Source organism: Aspergillus uvarum, assembly GCF_003184745.1.
Source record: "Aspergillus uvarum CBS 121591 unplaced genomic scaffold BO82scaffold_2, whole genome shotgun sequence".
NCBI classification, from domain to species: Eukaryota; Fungi; Ascomycota; class Eurotiomycetes; order Eurotiales; family Aspergillaceae; genus Aspergillus; species Aspergillus uvarum.
The window spans coordinates 480,645-498,132 of NW_020291299.1; the positions used below are offsets into that span (position 1 = coordinate 480,645).

The 17,488-nt window shown below is 51.3% G+C and overlaps 4 protein-coding genes across 4 annotated transcripts; 2 read left to right on the plus strand and 2 right to left on the minus strand.

Annotated features, from left to right (window-relative positions):
* Window positions 1-415: 415 nt before the first annotated feature.
* Window positions 416-6,066, plus strand: BO82DRAFT_397400 (uncharacterized protein; the record flags this gene model as incomplete). The annotated part of the gene is made up of 6 exons (XM_025638929.1): window positions 416-498; window positions 555-581; window positions 637-1,091; window positions 1,141-4,991; window positions 5,054-5,884; window positions 5,935-6,066. 6 exons carry the CDS (start codon window positions 416-418, stop codon window positions 6,064-6,066), a joined length of 5,379 nt encoding a protein of 1,792 aa, XP_025497034.1.
* A 364-nt stretch (window positions 6,067-6,430) lies between these two features.
* BO82DRAFT_299835 (Zn(II)2Cys6 transcription factor) lies at window positions 6,431-8,748 on the plus strand. Its single transcript, XM_025632034.1, has 6 exons — window positions 6,431-6,537; window positions 6,601-7,001; window positions 7,047-7,419; window positions 7,469-7,678; window positions 7,729-7,880; window positions 7,930-8,748. The coding sequence occupies exons 1-6, from the start codon at window positions 6,436-6,438 to the stop codon at window positions 8,657-8,659; spliced, it is 1,968 nt and encodes a 655-aa protein (XP_025497035.1). The 5' UTR covers window positions 6,431-6,435; the 3' UTR covers window positions 8,660-8,748.
* A 457-nt stretch (window positions 8,749-9,205) lies between these two features.
* BO82DRAFT_272125 (SRR1 family protein) lies at window positions 9,206-10,427 on the minus strand (the record flags this gene model as incomplete). Its single annotated transcript, XM_025631013.1, has 3 exons — window positions 9,206-9,326; window positions 9,391-10,047; window positions 10,105-10,427. The coding sequence occupies 3 exons, from the start codon at window positions 10,425-10,427 to the stop codon at window positions 9,206-9,208; spliced, it is 1,101 nt and encodes a 366-aa protein (XP_025497036.1).
* Window positions 10,428-12,774: 2,347 nt separating this feature from the next.
* Window positions 12,775-16,851, minus strand: BO82DRAFT_325092 (ABC transporter ATP-binding protein; the record flags this gene model as incomplete). Its single annotated transcript, XM_025632859.1, has 4 exons — window positions 12,775-13,199; window positions 13,284-14,603; window positions 14,650-15,481; window positions 15,534-16,851. The coding sequence occupies 4 exons, from the start codon at window positions 16,849-16,851 to the stop codon at window positions 12,842-12,844; spliced, it is 3,828 nt and encodes a 1,275-aa protein (XP_025497037.1). The 3' UTR covers window positions 12,775-12,841.
* Between the last annotated feature and the right edge of the window lie 637 nt (window positions 16,852-17,488).

Sequence of the window (17,488 nt, forward strand, 5' to 3'; positions counted from 1 at the left end):
TGGCCGAATACGATTTTCAAACACAGACACTGTCAACTTATGACTTGTTTTGGGTCTTCATGCGAATCGGGCTAGGCTTTGCGAAACATATTAGAGACTTGTTTAAGAACTCCAGGTTCTTGTCCCTAGAGCCAAGACAGGCGGCCCGTACTACACGCCTTAGTAGTTCAGAATGCGGCGCCGTGACTCCAGTAGATTGTGTCGGCCTGTCGCCAATTTTAGTCATCGGGCCATATTTAAACGGTGATTTGTCGATAATGAATCCTCAATTCTCCAGTTCACCTTTGATGCCTTATTCCAGTCGTTCTGCCTGATCGGTTAGAGCCTATATACTGCTCAAGGTACCCTAGAGGGTGGTTTTTACCTCCCTGTGTTCCTTCGACAGAGAGATTTTGCCGTGACACTTAACGCTGTCATGGATCACTCAGTCGGCAGTCGCCCTTTCAACATCCGAGGTCGGGATGAACTTGCATACAGGTTGTTCATAGAGCTTCTTTCGTAGGTTTCCCCCGGCGAATGAGTATGAAAGCAATGTGTCAAAGCTGACAACGTAGATATCAACTGGCTTCCCCAGTGCGCTGGTACGTTGGCAATCGAACCTTTGTCGACATACCATAGCAGCTAAACACATCCCAGGATCGAGACGCAGGATGAGCTTCTCAAAGCCAAGACGGCTATCAGTCGGTTCATCGAGATTGGTCCCAGGACCACTCTGGCAAACATGGCCAGGAAATCAGCGGCCATTAACCACACCTCCCATGCTCCATCTCAATGGGCTCACTTGCAATTTCTTTCGTACATGGACGACAAGGCTGAGATAATGTACGAATATTCGAAAACAGCTGCTTCAGAGAAATCCGTCCGCGAGCATGTCGCAGTGTCTTCCGGCACAAATGCTCAAATCCGAGGGACACACGTTCCTGAAGCAGGTCCGGCAGCATTGCCAGCTGCTACAGCTCTCACACATTACACACCCAGTAAGAATGTCTCGTTATGCGCAAGACACATCAGTCTTGCCATGACCGCGCAGAAATTGCGACGGCCTTTCGACCAGGTCCCGATGGCCAAGACCATTCGAGATCTATCAGGAGGTATGGTTCAGAACGTAACTCTTGCGCTAGTGAGAGGCTAACCAGCCAGGAAAATCAACTCTGCAAAACGAATTGACAGGAGATCTGGTTGCAGAGTTCGGGCGAGTTCCGGAAGGGGTTGAAGATATGTCTCTGACAGCTCTTGGGGAAGCACTACAAGGTAGCTTTTCGGGAAAGCCGGGAAAGCAGATGTCGATGCTGATTTCGAAATTCATGTCGAGCAAGTTGCCTGCAGGCTTCAACAACCAGGGCGCCATGCAGGAGTTCCTGAAGCTCAAATGGGGACTTGACAAGCCGCATTCCATCATTCTCTTGTGCTTTGCCACAACCATGGAGCCAGCGTCTCGGCTTGCGAGTGCGGATCAGGTTCGTTCGTACCTGAATGGTCTTGTCGAACACTACGCTGCGTGGGAAGGCATTGCATTCGCTGTTACAGGGGGGCAGGGTGGTGCTGTTCATAACTCGTCATCAGCCACGATGATGAGCTCGGCGGACTTCGAGTCTCTCAAAAGCGAGCACAAGGAGCTTTATCGAAAGCAGTATAAGGCTCTAGCATCATACCTTCAGCCAGATGAGCAGATATTAGACGTCGACTCGATCCAGCTATCGAACTGCTTACAGGCCATGGAAAATCAGCTTCAGCAATGGAATGCCGAGTTGGACGAACATTTTCTGGATTCTGTCAAGCCGATGTTTGACCTCAACAAGGCACGGCAGTATGAGTCCTGGTGGAATTGGGTTAGAGAAGACCTCTTCCGGTGGTTAAATGAAGTTTCAAGCAGCCATGTCGATGCGACGTTACTGAGCGTGGATGATCGACTTCGTCGCATTTTTAATCGTTGGGAGCCAAGCTGCGTTGAAATTGTAAAAGCTCATTTGGGAGCATCACTGTCAGGACAGGTGATAATATCGACGAGACCACAGATCAGTAAAAGTCTCTCGATATTACATGAGATATTGCGCCTTGGTGCACGCTCGCAAATGGCAGATCCTGTTTTCATTCACACTCAGCCACCTATGGGCCCTAGGACACTGATCTCAGCGTCTGGACAACGAGAGTACGATGAAGTACCTCGAAATATTCGCAACTACCCTGATGTCGTGCGTCAAGGGCGGACGTCGACCGCAGTTGGTCTGACTGCGATCCCATTCGTGCACTTGAGAAAACGGCGAGACGAGGAAGACTGGTTGTATGACCCCGCAGCAACAGAGATCTTTCATACAGCTCTCGATGCAGGTGTTACAGCCGGTTTCACATATGCAAACAAATCAGTGCTCGTAACGGGGGCTGGACCTGACTCGATTGGTGCGCATGTAGTCCAAGGACTATTGGCTGGAGGCGCCAGGGTCATCGTTACCACAAGCCGCGCGGTTTCCAGCAGCGCGACTTTCTTTCAGAGTCTTTTCAGAAAGCATGGATCTAGAGGAGCATCATTGACCCTGTTATCCTTCAATCAAGCCAGCAAAAAGGACTGCGAGGCACTGGTTCAGTACATCTATGGCTCGGACTCTCCGGTAGGCGGTGATCTGGATTACATTATCCCATTTGCAGCGATTCCGCAGACAGGAGAGTTAGACTCTTTGGGTAATCGACAAGAGGTTGCACTCAGAGCAATGCTGGTGAACATTCTGAGACTCATTGGCTTTGTACGCCGCGAGAAAGAAAAGCGACGAATTGAAACCAGGCCAACCACGGTGATACTACCCATGTCCTGTAATGAAGGCACCTTTGGAGGGGATGGTTTGTACGCCGAGTCCAAGATCGGCTTGAAAACTCTCTTCAACCGCTTTCACTCTGAGACATGGTCAACTTACGTCAGTGTCTGTGGAGCAGTCATCGGATGGACTCGAGGCACTGGCTTGATGCGCTCATCTAATGCATTGTCGGCTGAGATGGAGAGAATCGGCGTGATCACTTTCACACAATCTGAAATGGCGTTAAATATTCTAGCATTGTTAACGCCCAATGTAACCACTCTTGCGGAAGAGGCACCAATTTATGCCGACCTGACTGGTGGAATAGGATCCATGTGGAATGTCAAAGAGCAGATAGCATCCTGTCGGAAAAAGTTAGATGGTGAGCAGCAACTCCGAAGTGCTTTGACACGAGAGGACATGCACCACCAAGTTGCCCTCCATGGCCAACACCCTCGCAATCAGCGAAGGGAACCACTCGTCCAGAGGAAACGTGCTAACCTAAAAATTGGATTTCCTCCTCTGAGGAACCATCTCGACATGACCTCTGGGCTTCCCTATCTCGTCGGTATGGTAGACCTCTCACGGACTGTGGTGGTGGTTGGATTCTCAGAATTGGGGCCGTGGGGGAATGCTCACACAAGGTGGGAGATGGAATCCCAGGGTCATTTCTCCCTCGAGGGATACATCGAGATGGCTTGGATAATGGGACTGATAAAACATGTTGATGGTGATCTCAAAGGCCAGCCGTATGTTGGCTGGGTCGATGCAGAGACTGGTGAGCCCGTCGAGGATGAACACATTTCAACGAAATACGGTGAATCTATTTCGAAGGGCACTGGGCTGAGATTAATTGAGCCCAGCGAATTGGACAGTTACGATCCATCGCGAAAAGAGTTCATCCAAGAAGTGGTGATTGAAGACGACCTGCCACCATTCGAGAGCTCAAAGTCAGCAGCGGAGGCCTTTAAGCTCCGGCATGGTGAGAAAGTCTCTATTCAGCCTATAACAGGATCCGAAGATTATCGGGTATTTCTCAAAAAAGGCGCAACCTTGATGATCCCAAAAACTATTCCGTTCGACCAGACCGTTGGAGGAAGAGTTCCCAAGGGCTGGGACCCTTCACGGTACGGAATCCCAGATGACATTGTGCAGCAGGTGGATCGAACGACTTTGTATGCCTTGTGTTGCGTTTCTGAGGCGTTTCTATCCGCCGGAATCCAGGATCCATATGAAATCTACCAACACATCCATCCATCGGAACTAACTAATTGCCTTGGTACTGGTGGCGGCCCTGGTAAGACCATTCAATCCATGTATCGAGACCGATATCTTGATCGTCCAATACGAGGCGACATCATTCTAGATCATTTTGCCAACACTATGGGTGCATGGATCAATATGTTGTTGTTATCTTCAACGGGGCCTCTGAAAACTCCGGTTGGAGCGTGTGCCACCGCCATTGAATCCTTGGACTCGGGTTGTGAAGCGATAATGACCGGGAAATGCAGGATGGCTCTGGTTGGCGGATGTGATGATTATGGCGAAGAGGTAGCATACGAATTCGCAAGCATCAAAGCTACGGCCAACAGTGCCGAAGAGCTTGCCAAAGACCGTTTGCCAAACGAGATTTCGCGCCCAACGGCAAGTTCACGCAGTGGCTTTGCTGAGTCTGCAGGGTGCGGTGTCCAGATACTTGCCAGTGCTGATGTCGCGCTCGACATGGGGTTGCCAATCTATGGTGTGGTCGCCTACAACCAACTCGCAAGTGATCAGATCGGTCGATCAATACCGGCACCGGGTAAGGGGATTCTCACTGCGGCACGCGAGGGGATAGGAGCGCAAAGCTCACCCTTACTCGACTTCAGATTCCGGCGCTCAAATTTCGATAGAGAGGTGGCTTGTATCCAGCAGCATCATCTAAGTCAAAAGCCTACAAGGGAGTACTCGTTAAGCAAGAGTGTAGAGTCACGGCCTGAGGATACCCGCACGGAACAACTCGTGAACCTAAGAATCCGGGATACGCAGCAGCGATGGGCGAACAATATTCGCCTACAGGACTCTTCAATCTCACCCGTGCGAGCCGCTTTGGCTACATGGGGCCTGACTGTTGACGACATTGGGGTTGTGTCAATGCACGGGACGTCAACAAAGGCCAATGAGGTCAACGAGGGGGACGTGATCAACACGCAGATGCATCACTGGGTCGACGCAAAGGCAACCCACTGCTCTGCGTGTGCCAAAAGTCACTAACAGGCCATCCGAAGGCAGCAGCCGGCGCCTGGCAACTGCATGGCTGTATGCAAATATTCCGCGATGGGGTTGTTCCCGGCAATCGCAATGCCGACAACATCGATGAGCAACTGCGAAGTTTCGAGCATCTATTGTACCCCATGGAATCATTGCCGCTTCCTGAGGTCAAGGCGACTATGCTCACGTCGTTTGGCTTTGGTCAGAAAGGTGCCATCAACGTTATGGTCGCCCCGAAGTATCTGTTTGCATCTGTGCCAACCGAGGCCTTCGAGAAATACCGTACCGAGGTAGACAGGCGACAGCGAGCAGCAAGTAGAGAATACATCTCACGGTTGCTTAAGAATACACTAGTTCAGATCAAAGCCAGTGCTCCGTGGAAAGATACCGATAATATGCGTGATGTGTTTCTCAATCAGGACAGTCGCCTCGCCAAAGATCAGTCTCGGTTCGTTGACAGCGCATCGACTCAAGATGCTTTTGTCTTCCAGAGAACCAATGCAGAGATAATTTCAACAGCCGATAAGTCAAATACGTTATCTGCAATCGTCCAATCAATGGTTGAAGATGTAACCCGACGTTCTAAGCCGGCTTCATCCGTCACCGTCGGGGTCGACGTCGAAGAGATCACGAGTATCAACATCGAAAACGAGAACTTCATTGAGCGAAATTTCACATGGAGAGAACGCGAGTACTGCCGAAAGGCCCCCAGTCCCCGTGCCTCTTACGCAGGTCGTTGGAGTGCTAAAGAGGCTGTCTTCAAGAGTCTGCAAACGCCGTCCAGAGGTGCAGGAGCTTCAATGAATGAGATTGAGATTGTTAATACCGATGGAATTCTGAGTGTGACTGTGAGTTTTTTCTCTCCTGTTCAATGCTAAGTGATACTGACACCTACCAGCTTCATGGCAATGTTCATGCTGTGGCAGCATCCAAAGGTATCAGTAACATCGAAGTGACAATCAGCCATGCTTCGGACACTGTCGTCGCCGTAGCACTAGCCACCGGAGAAGCTGTGGGGGCGCGGTATTGAATTATGGGCCGAGTTGGATCGGGATCGGAAACTTGTGGCTCTCAGTGTTTGGTGGATTCACTTTTTTCCCTTTTGTTATCCGTGCATTGCGAGGCGCAGATATACAGGGCTATTGTTAATATCAAGGTCATAGAGCAATTGATTGAGTCTGGTGATAAGATAGTCTGCGGTAAAAGTCTGAGTAGGTTGAGGTCCTCACAAGGAAGCTGCGAGTTTCGCAATCGGAGGGAAGCGAAGCAGACTAGCCGGATTCGGCGTGCCAAGACAAGCACCGCAATGACGCTGCCGCTGACAAATCTGCCCAATACTTCGAACTGCGGCATGCTTCATCATTTTGTCCATTCGTTCTTCCAACCATGAACTATCAGCATGTCATCCACAGATTCTCCCCTCAAAGGGAAATCCGCCTCTAGACCGAGAGGGCGTTACACAAGCAAGGCGTGTGAGGAATGTCGACAACGAAAAGCGAAGGTATAGCCTCTTTCTTTCGGGTGCGCCCTTCGATCAAGCGCCTGCTTACTAACATGCCACAAGTGTGATGGAAAGAAACCTCGCTGTTCGAGATGTGCTCAGTATGATGCGCAATGTCAATACTCTGGTACAGAAGATGGCCGTCGGCCTGCGCCAAAGTCCTACGTGCTTCTTCTGCGGCAGCGGATCGCATTTCTCGAGAAGCAACTGGAAAGTCATGGCATTGATCCTCGGATGAGCCATGCCTCAGAAGCCATTGATGCGGGATCTCCTCATGAGCGGGATAATCTTCAGATGTTCAACATGAAGAGTGCATCAATAGAGGAATTATGTGATTACCTTAAAGGCCGTTTGTCCTTAGATGAGTCCATGAACTTCGACCAGGACGGGGAGATGAGGTACTTTGGACCTACCAGCGGACGGCTCAAGTTCAAATCCCCGGGGCCGGAGGAGAAAGAGGAACTGTTGAACGCCTACTTTGTTCCTGAGCTAGAGCCCGTCCTGCAGAGCATCGATGAGTATCTCAATTTCCCCCTTGTGGACCCTGCCTTTGAGGAAATAGGCATTTCGAAAGCGCTCCAGGACGAGCTCATTGATCTCTACTTTGCTTGGGAGCAACCGTGGTACCCCATCGTCGACGAAACTCTCTTTCGCGAAAGTATGGAGAAGCAGGGCCCGTATTGGAGTTTGCTCCTCCATTACTCCATCCTTGCGCTTGGATCCCGTTATTCAGATAATCCAGAAGTTCGGAGTAATCCTAGCGACTCTAATACAGCCGGATTACCTTTTTTTGAAAAGGCCAAGACCCTTCTATATCAGGAGATGGAGCATCCGACATTCTTGACGATTCAAGCTCTGGGCGTCATCGGAATGGTCTACGTCGTACGTCTCTCGACTCCTAGCTATAATCCATGCTAATTTCCCCTCCAAGGCCATAGGCTTGGATGCAGCTGGATGGCTGCATCACGGAATGGCCAATCGATTGAGCCTTGATATCGGGCTAAATATGGATCCCGCGGTCTTTGAAGAGACAGTACAAATGACTGCCCGAGAACTTCGACTCAGACGACAAGTTTATTGGACGCTGTACTGTCATGATAAGATGTCTTCCACGTATACGGGTCGGGCCTGCTCGATGCTCGTACGTGTACTCACGAAAGCACAATTGACACCCTCACTGACTCTATACAGGATCAACAAGGAGCAGTTGAGCTGCCGTCAGTAATGGATGAAGATTACCATACTGATGGCCGCACACCGGAAAACATCCAAAGGGCACGAATACCTCTACTGAGAGCCATGATAGCTTTGTGCCGGATAAAAGAAAGAATACTCGTATCACTGTACGTTCTATTACCATCAATATGCTGGCGTGTTTACTGACAAGAACAGATGGGCTCCGAAGCATCTGACGAAACCACCGGAACGACTGAACCTCCTACGAAGTTGCCTCTTGGACCTGCGGACATGGTTTTACGACCTACCACAGGAGCTTCGAATCGACCGCTTCAATGATGTCCCCCACATCTACACGTTACATATGTTATACCATACCGCACGAATCCTCCTCACCCGGCCTTTTATAGTCCACTCGGCCGAGCATCAGCGCGCAGCAGGGTCGAGCGAACTCATGACCGTGGCCAAAGCTGTCTGGCGCGAGTCCGCCAAGGCGATGTGTCTTACAGCTCAGAAATACCGCCGTGCTTTCCAGAGCTTTCACCGCAGTCCGATTTCTGCCATGCATTGCACGCTCTCTGCTGCGGTGGCGCTGCTGGAAGATCACGAGAGCCCCTCCAATGCCACCCACCTCGCTAGTTGCATTACTGTGCTGGACGAACTGTCGACGTCCTGGCATCCAGCTCTCTTCATCAGAAACAACCTGCGCCGACTGTGTCCATCAATATCCATCCAGGTGACGCCAGGATCTGAAAACAGCTCGGATGATAAGTTCGAGAGCCAGGACCTCGGCGCTAGGCCTGATCTGCCAGACCCTTCCACCTATCGGGCTGACGCCGGATGGCAGACAAGCAGCGGTGGTGGTCTGGCCCCGTGGAGTCACCTGCCCGGTGATTACGGACTGTTCGATTTACTTAACCATACAACCTGGGATCGACCTGTGTAAAAGCTTAATATATCCTATTTATAGCCAATCATTGTCTCACCCACAGTTTCTTCTACAATGGAGGCTGAAGCTCGTTGAATCACGAGACTACTTTCTCTCCTGGCAGAGAGCTAAACGTACTCTCCCACACTGCACAAATAAAATGACAGGATAAATAAAGCATCCTAGCATTTGGGGCACGCTACCCGGTCCAATAGAAACCACCCAAGCTCAGTGATAAATTTCTACCCAACGAGCCTTGGCGTGCTATTTCAGGCCTTAGGCATCAATCACTGCATCCTTGCCTGTGCGCACTTCTCAATCGCAATGCTTGAATGGTCAATTCTGACACCAACCAGACTAATCGCAAAGGCTGTCACATATAATCTAAGTACTAGGTACGCACATATTCTAAGTGACGTTTCATTGGTGCTAGCAAACGTGTGTGCATGAAAGCAATGCGCGACATCGAAGATATATTCCCCGCGCCCAAGACAAGTATACAACGCACACACACACTGAGAGAGAGGGACGGGCAGACAAATCGGTACCAGCAAGCCACATACATCAATGCCGAACATAGATAGAAAGGTCACCAAAATAATCCTTCGGGTCGTGCAATGAAAATTTCTGATATTGGGTGATCATCTCACAAACGCGGTCCGAGTCGGGATCCGTGGCGAGCGGGCTGTACGACAGCAATCAATCAGTACAAACTGAACCGATTTCCAGGCAACAAGGCACGAACTTACCCCAACCAGAACTCTTCGCCATTCCTCAATCGCCTCTTCCGCTGCTTCCTCTCCTCTTCTCCGCATACCGTATTCCAGATCATGGCACTGGGCCACTGGAGATCGGCGACAATCTGCTTCACAGGTACATTGGGACTGACTGAAAACACCAAGGTATGTTCATCAATCTCAAGGAACCCCTTTGGGTCGTTCAGTGGTTGGAAACCAATGCTGCGAAGGAACCTGACGTCGTTCTCATCGTACCATGGATCTTGAAAGTAGCAGTTGATCCCCTTTCCTCTACTGACCCCACTTTTGGCCAGAACGGTCGCCATCGTTTCCACTGCCGCATGCTGAACATGTGAACGGGTGGAGAACCGTCCATTCTGCGTCTTGCCCAGTGTCCCAAGGCCGAACGCCACAATCTTATGGATGGGAAGGGAGAAGCGCAGGGTCGTCAGGTGGGATACCAGTTCTTGGCATGTCTCGCTCGCCTGCCACCGTTCGCGCATCTTGACAAACACCGGACCAAGCATCTCGATGCTCCCTTCGGCGACTTCGGGATGATGAGTGTATAGAATAGACACTGGGGGAGGGTCTTTGAACATCATCGTTGCACAGGAAGGGTGGATATAGGTAAGCACTTGGATACTGCTGTATCCGATGCAGTATGTTGTTCTGTTGCTGATTAGACCAGCCATGATAACACCGCGACCCATCTGAACGGAGACTCACGCCAGATCCAAGCATGCAGCAGGGACACTCCGGCTATACGTGCTTACCACATCATCGAAGTCTTTGATGCGGATCTCCTCCCTGCCTTCTTCGATCTGCCGGTCAAGGTCTTCGAGCAGCGCTCGAGGGAAAAGCGGCTTCCCAGCATTGTACAAGCGTACCACGTGTTCGAGTCTCTTTAGCACCTTCTCCTCGAACAGGGCGAATGCCAGTTGCTCCGTCGTTGTATCTTCCACGGCTGTTTTGCGGGGTAGTTCCCTGTCGATGAGGCTCGAGCAGGGGGTCAACGTGGCGCTTGCTTGGTAGTTTGCCGCTGAAGCCATCGACATGACTGCCGAGAACAATGCCAATGTCTCACTCGGGCAAAAGCGATGTGCATGATGTTCTTAAGTATTGTTCTCGCGTGGTCGTGAGGCTTTTTAGTCCGCAGATGTCACGTTGTTTGACCGGTACGTGGTTGGGTTGAAACAGTTTGCTACTTCGACACCCACTTGAAACGGTCCACTGGCATGGAGCGTCGCCGCTGTCAATCCCAGCCGAGGGCTGTGTAGCAACCAGAACCAACCTGTTGGAACCCTTCCTTTGACAGATGATTGGTGGATTTTACTGACAATCATCCTATTAATACCACCTCAAAGGGACACTTATTCTGCTTAGTCCGGAGTTCGTTGCTCTTGTGCAGGTAAAAACCTGTTGGTTGGGCTTAGCGCATCGCCGAACTCAGCGAAATTAGGGATATTTTTAACCCGCAGGACTAGTATGCGGTTTAACCAGGATGCAAATTAGTGGCATTTATTTTGAGCGATGGTAAGACCTGCATGAACTCCAGAACCCCTCCGAACTAGCCTTCGTTTCACTGCCTGTGCCACAATTTATAGTACCGTTGCAGTGCTTGATGTCGCTACTTGCCTAGTCACTTGTTGTTAATTTATAGCTCCAACAGGCCGCATTGCTCCGATTGGAACGACTCATGGCAGGAGAGCTAATGATGTCGATTAGGAGTCAAAATAGAATTGGCATGGATTTCGAACACATGCTATTCCTGTTTCCGTACCTGGCCTTGTCGCAATTGAGAAGCAAGGGATCACGACCAAGAGTCGGATGACATTAGACCAACACTCCAACTCTGACCTCGTGAGCTTCCGCAGTCATCATCTTGCGCAATTTACTCGTCGAATCATGACTAGTGCCCTGCAACAGATGCTCGAGAATGTTCTGTGCTTACCCATGTTATCTCGTACGCCCTGATATCCCTATCGTGCAAAGTGCCTGCCATTGTTGCACATTTCCGCTCCATCACATCCAAGTCCGGACTTTACAGGGCGAGACAGATGCCTCGTTGATGGGTATATACTAGAAGTTCCTTTCCCATATATAAGGTCTTCATTATGTGAAGCAATCGTTCTCGAGTTGACAACCAGACCACCTAGCTCAAAACTCTCGAGAGCACAAAGGTAGTACGCTCCGCTTCAGGTATGGGCTTACTGGTGGTCTATCATCTTGGCGCCGTAAGCTGTTCCTGCGGCCACATGCTTGGTATTCTCCAATAGGCACTTGATGACGAAGGGTACAAGGCATGAATCCTGAACACGGCCTGGAGTAGTTCTAGACGTCGAATGCAGCTCAACTGGACTTGGCCTGACTGACAGGATGTCCATACTACTGAGCTTCTGTCTCCACTGGTGGCTACCATCGGGCGTTTATGATCCAGGTAGTCAGTGTTGGCCCAAGTATCGCTGAGCAGGTGCAGGCGCCTGGCGTGCCGTACCTCTCTGGTGACGTTATGACGAAACCAACATTCGTTGAGTACTCTGTACATACAATTTCTTCTTGTCTGCCCTTTAGGACGCACTTTCGTCCAAGACCATTCAAGAATCGCGAGTCAAGTACAATATAGACGGGAGCTCCAAGAGTTGGCCACCAAAGCACTCGACTGTGCTGACATGCCCTACTCAGCGCTCCTCACTCTCATCTGTCTTCCTCCTTCCTGCCCTCTCTCTTCCTCTTCCTCTTCCTCTTCCTCTTACGCTTCTACTTCCCTTTCTCTTCTACCTCTTCCCCCTCCCCCTTCCGGTACTCCTCAAACACCACAAACCCTACCATCGAATATAAACCAATTCAATCTCATCCACAGCAGAAGCCACACACCCGACCTCCCCAGCCCTAGCAAATCCCACGCAGCCCCCGAACCCTACGACACCCAACCCCTCCATCAACCTCAAATGCCACCCCCACGATGCCTTCCCCATGCAACATGAACCCCAAGAACATTGCCGCGGCCAGGCCTCGAGCCCAGACCCTGCACTCCCACCACGCTCCAGACCAAGGGGGCTCCGCACTGCTAGAACCACTACACCACTGCGGCCATGTTATTGAGGGGAGATGTAACGACTCTCCGGCTTTGGTGCCTTAAGCTGCCACATCCCAGCATCCCGTAGACCATGTATATTCCATGCGACGGATGGGATGAGAGTGGCTATGCGGGATTCCACTGTCTTTAGGCGCTCGAGAATGGGTATGGTTGGGGCATGAGTTTAGAACTACGTGGAAGATAATGAGGTGAGGTAGCGAGCTAGAGATCATAAACTGGTTGAATGCACGGTATTGAGGTCGGAGGTAACCTCTTTTCTTGTTTTCTTTTACCCCCCTGCCCCCAAATCAACCACGCCTATGTACATCAAAAGAGTAATTTATACACACCACCGCATCCAATTCGACTCCCCAGCAAACTGGAAATTCAAACCCCCTCAAACCGCTGCATCCCTACCAACTCCGCATAAACCCCCCTCCTGGCCATCAACTCCCCATGACTCCCCTGCTCGATCACCCTTCCCCGCTCCATCACAACAATCAGATCCGCGCGCTGCACCGTCCGCAGCCGATGCGCGACCGCCACCGTCGTTTTGCGGACCGCCGCCCGATCCAGCGCCTCCTGGACCACGCGCTCCGACGTGCCGTCCAGCGCCGACGTCGCCTCGTCCAGGAGCAGCACGGGACTATCGGCCCGCAGCAGGGCCCGCGCGAGCGCCAGGCGCTGTCTCTGGCCGCCGCTGAGCATGGTCCCTGCGGTGCCGAGGCGGGTGTCGAGGCCGGAGCTGTTTTTCCTTGCGTGTTAACATCTGTATCCTAAGGTTTCGGGCTCTGGGGTGGGGGCTTGGATAGGGCCGGGGATAACGTACGGCAGCGAGAGGACAAAATCATAGAGATTCGCTTCCTTGCACACCTGCAACAAAGCCTCGTCGTCGAGAGGGCGGTCGGACGGGTCTGCGCCGCAGAGGAGGAGATTCTCGCGGATGGTTCCATCGTACAGGACGGGTTCTTGGCTAACCAGCGAGAAGGTCTTGCGGTATTTGGCGACATCCAGCTGCGAGATATTGACGCCATTTAACAGGATTTGGCCGGCGGTGGGGTTGTAGAACCGCTCCAGGAGCTGGAGGACGGTGGTTTTGCCAGAGCCGCTGGGTCCGACGAGTGCGATGAATTGGCCGGGCTGGATGGTGAGGGTGAAGTTCTGGAGGACGGGGTGCCAGGGCCGGGAGGGGTAGTGGAAGGTGACGTTTTGGAATTCGATGGCGCCGTGGTGGTTTGTGGGGATGGGATGTGGTTCGTGCTCGCAAGTGTTGATTGCCGGGACCGGGTTGAGCAGCCTGTCAATTTCTTGGCCCGCGTGCAGCGCTTTGCTCATGTCGGGCGCGTAGGAGACCACCGCGCCGGCGATTTGAGCGCCCGAGATCAGAGCGCCGAAGCAGATGTAAAATTGGAGGATGGTGTATTCGTCCTTGGCGAGCAGAGTGCCGCCGTACCAGAAGGCGAGGGCGCCGCAGAAGAAGGTGAATGAATGGGACGCGGCGTACAGTGCCGACGCTTTGAGGATCGATCGCATGGACTGAGTGGCGGAGCGGGAGAGGATGGCCGTGTACTCGTCAAGGAAGTACTCCTCAAGAGTGAGGGAAGCGACCGATCGGATCGTCGTTATGATCTCGGTCGCGTAGATAGCGGCTTCTTCGTGCGTTTTGCGGAACCGTTGGTCGAACAGTGCGAGTACGCGGAGGCGCACGTAGCCGCATCCTGCCACTATGGGAATCGTGGCCATGCAGACGAGAGCGAGCTTCCAGCCCGCGATGAGAGAGACGGTGATGCCTATGACCAGGGCTGCGATGAAGGTGAGGCTGGATCCGATGATGGGCCCGCTCAGACCGGTAATGTCAGTGGCTGTGGTCGAGACGAAAGACGTCAGGGCTCCAGGGGAATTCTTCTTTTCGTCAAAAAATGCGATGTCTTGACGGATGATGGACTGGAATGTCTGGTCTCGGGTTTTGTGTGTGAGTCGTTCTGTAGACCGCGAAAAGCAGATGCCTTGGCTTATCCATGTGATGAAGGCAAAGATCGAAAGGATCACGAAAAGCAAGGACCAAAAGTTGATATCATGGCGAAGCTTGCTATATCTCGTTGAGTCAAGAGTGATAGCACTGATCGATTCAGCGAAGAAAACAGCTTGCCTTTTACATGTTAGCCGCTTTTCAGACAGCATGCGTAAGTACTTACGTTGGAACCACAAATCCCGTAAGAATGCAGAGTAGAAGTCCAATGAGTACTATTGCAGCCTCTTCTCTGTTGAGCTTGCGCACCACTCGAAAGTAGGTTGTGAATGAAGGTCTGGAGTTATGAAGTCGTCCATGATTCTTGGCGAGATAGTTGTCGTGATCAAAGTTGACTGTTTCTGACACTTCAAAGGGCCCAGCCTTGCCATCACTCGATATATCATCTTCAATACTAGATAGAAGCCCAATTGTCTCACCTTCCGTGGCACTGTCAATTTGCTGTGCCTCGACGAGTTGTGCATAGACACCTTTTAGGGCCATTAAATCTTCATGTGTTCCTTGTTCAAGAACAATTCCCTTATCAATGACAATGATGTTCTCAGCATTTCTTATAGTCGACAACCTGTGAGCAATGACAATCGTTGTTCGATCTTTGGCAGCTGAGTCCAGAGCCAGCTGAACTGCCTTCTCGGACTTCGAGTCAAGAGCAGATGTCGCCTCATCCAGCAGTAGAATCTTGGGATTGCTGATGATCGCTCTTGCAAGACAAATGCGTTGCCGTTGACCGCCAGACAATTGCAAGCCCTTCGTACCCACTTCAGTGTGATACCCTTGCGGCAAAGCCGTGATGAAATCGTGGGCATGGGCGACTTTCGCTGCGGCATGCACCAGCTCTCTCGCCTCAAGCATGGTTCTATGTTGATCCGGATCGTTCAGTCCCAAGAGGATATTGTCGAAGATGCTTCTGTTGAACAGAACCGGCTCCTGCACAACATATGACATTTGCTGTCGCAGCCAACGTAGGTTGAGGTGTGCAATGTTCACACCATCCAATGCTATATATCAATTAGACAACTCAATGATAATACCCATGGTTTGGCCACCCACTGATATGGCCACCAGTCGGCTCATAGAACCGTTCCAAAAGCCCGACTATGCTACTCTTCCCGCAGCCAGATGCTCCGACTAGAGCCGTTGTCTTGTTAGCTGGGAAGTGCAGAGATACCTGATCGAGAACCTGCACAGACTGCCGTGATGGATATACCAAGCTGATATCATGGAAATCAACTTCACCGTGTACGTCTGATAGAGTTCGTCCCTCCGTGGTCAGTGGATCAAGGGGAGATTGGCGAGCAATAGCTTTCATAATGACTCCGGCATGTACTACACTTTTGACCATTGACTCGGCACTGGGTGCCACCCTACCAACAGCGAAGGAAGCGATAATGATGGCCATAGTCGTTGTCACCACGGCTGATCCGCTCATCTCCCCAGTGACAACGTAGTGGGACCCTTGCCAAAAGGCCAAAGCGTAGCTGAGATACGGTACGGAGTTCATGGTGCCGATCATGAACGTTACCGACAATCGTGCTTTGAGTCCCCAAGTCTCGCCCAAGTCAAGATGCTTCAAATATCGCTCACGCATGGCACTCTGGATCCCATACGCAGCAACATGTCGGATAGAGCTGGTGGTTTCCTCTACGACGGAGGCTCCTTGATTCAGAGCTGCTGAGCTCCTTCGACTGAATTTCAGAGCATACATAGCCCCCAGAAATTCAGCCCCGCCAATTAGAAGGGAAGTTGAGATCAGCATCAAAGCTAGTTTCCAGTACTCAAAGAACGCAATCACAACCGCCGAGGCAAAAGTAGCCAAGGCCGTCAAGAAGGTTGAAATCTTGCTGGTAATGCCTTCCTGAATGATGTTCATGTCCGAAGTGATACGTGCCGTGAACTCCCCGGGACTCAGCGTGTCGAAGAAGGCAATATTCTGCCGGATGATCGCCCTCAAGTATACACGACGCAAATTTCTGGTGATGCGCTCGCCCGTATGATAGAAGCCTACTGTTGCGATGTAGATGAGGACGAACTCGGCCAGCCCAAGATAGACGTTGTACAGCGCGAGCTTCGACACATTGGAGGAGAGATTTGCGCCATCATCGGCGCCGTTCGCATGCTTCTGGAAAGACCTAACCACAAGACCGTAGACAACAGTGAGTAGGGGGTTGAGTGCCCCAGCGACTATGGCCGCCGAAGTACTGATTGCAATCAGGAGCAGGTCGAATTTTCCCACGTAGTCGAACATTGTGCCATTTGCAGAAGGTGTGGTAGGTAATCCGTCTAGCTGGCGTTGAAGGATACTCTGAAGCCGATTCTCCTGAGCATAAGCATCAAGATCGTCGCTCGAGTGTGTGCTGCCGATTGACATCTTGGTCCCCGCAGTTTCTGAACTTCGATGTTTGGTGCAGGAAATTCCTAGATCCCGGTTCAAGAAAGGTTTAAGGCAGAAATGACAAGCAAGTTCATGGTCGCTGTCAAGTAATATAGGGAAAGGAAAAGAAAAATAAGCACGCCATAGGATTCTGAAGTGCAACACGCCCGCCACGCTAACTCACAGTTGCTATCTTGCAGCGGTAATATCTTCATCGAGTGTTTGGCTCTAACCCGATTCCGATGCCGACACCGCGGCGGTTGTTGCACACCCAGCCCTAGAGCTTCTGCAAGATAAGTCGCAGGCAGAATGTTTTTCCTTGTATTAGTTGCCAGCAGCCACTACTTGAAATCGTGTCTTAGCTTAGAAGGAATAGGTGATGAATGACAGTCTGAATCCTGGGGAGTTGAGATGCTGCGAGGATTCGTGAATAAAGCGACAAGCAACCAGTTACGGTGAGATTATAGACAAGTAAATCGACAGTCGGCACAGTAAGCTTAGGTCTAACCACAAGAGTCGAACTGATGCAATGGTATTCTTGCATTGCTTAGTCGTATGTCCAGGAATTTGACTGGTAAGATGGTAAGATCATGCCCCTCTGGAAGCTCAACCATCTTGATGAGCATGAAGCCTG

Coding starts and splice junctions, on each gene's coding strand:
- BO82DRAFT_299835 (XM_025632034.1), top strand. CDS start 6,436: ATGTCATCCACAGATTCTCCCCTCAAAGGGAAATCCGCCTCTAGACCG. Junction 7,002..7,046: donor CCGGAGGAGAAAGAGGAACT/GTTGAACGCCTA, acceptor CGTCCTGCAGAG/CATCGATGAGTATCTCAATT. Junction 7,420..7,468: donor TCATCGGAATGGTCTACGTC/GTACGTCTCTCG, acceptor TTCCCCTCCAAG/GCCATAGGCTTGGATGCAGC.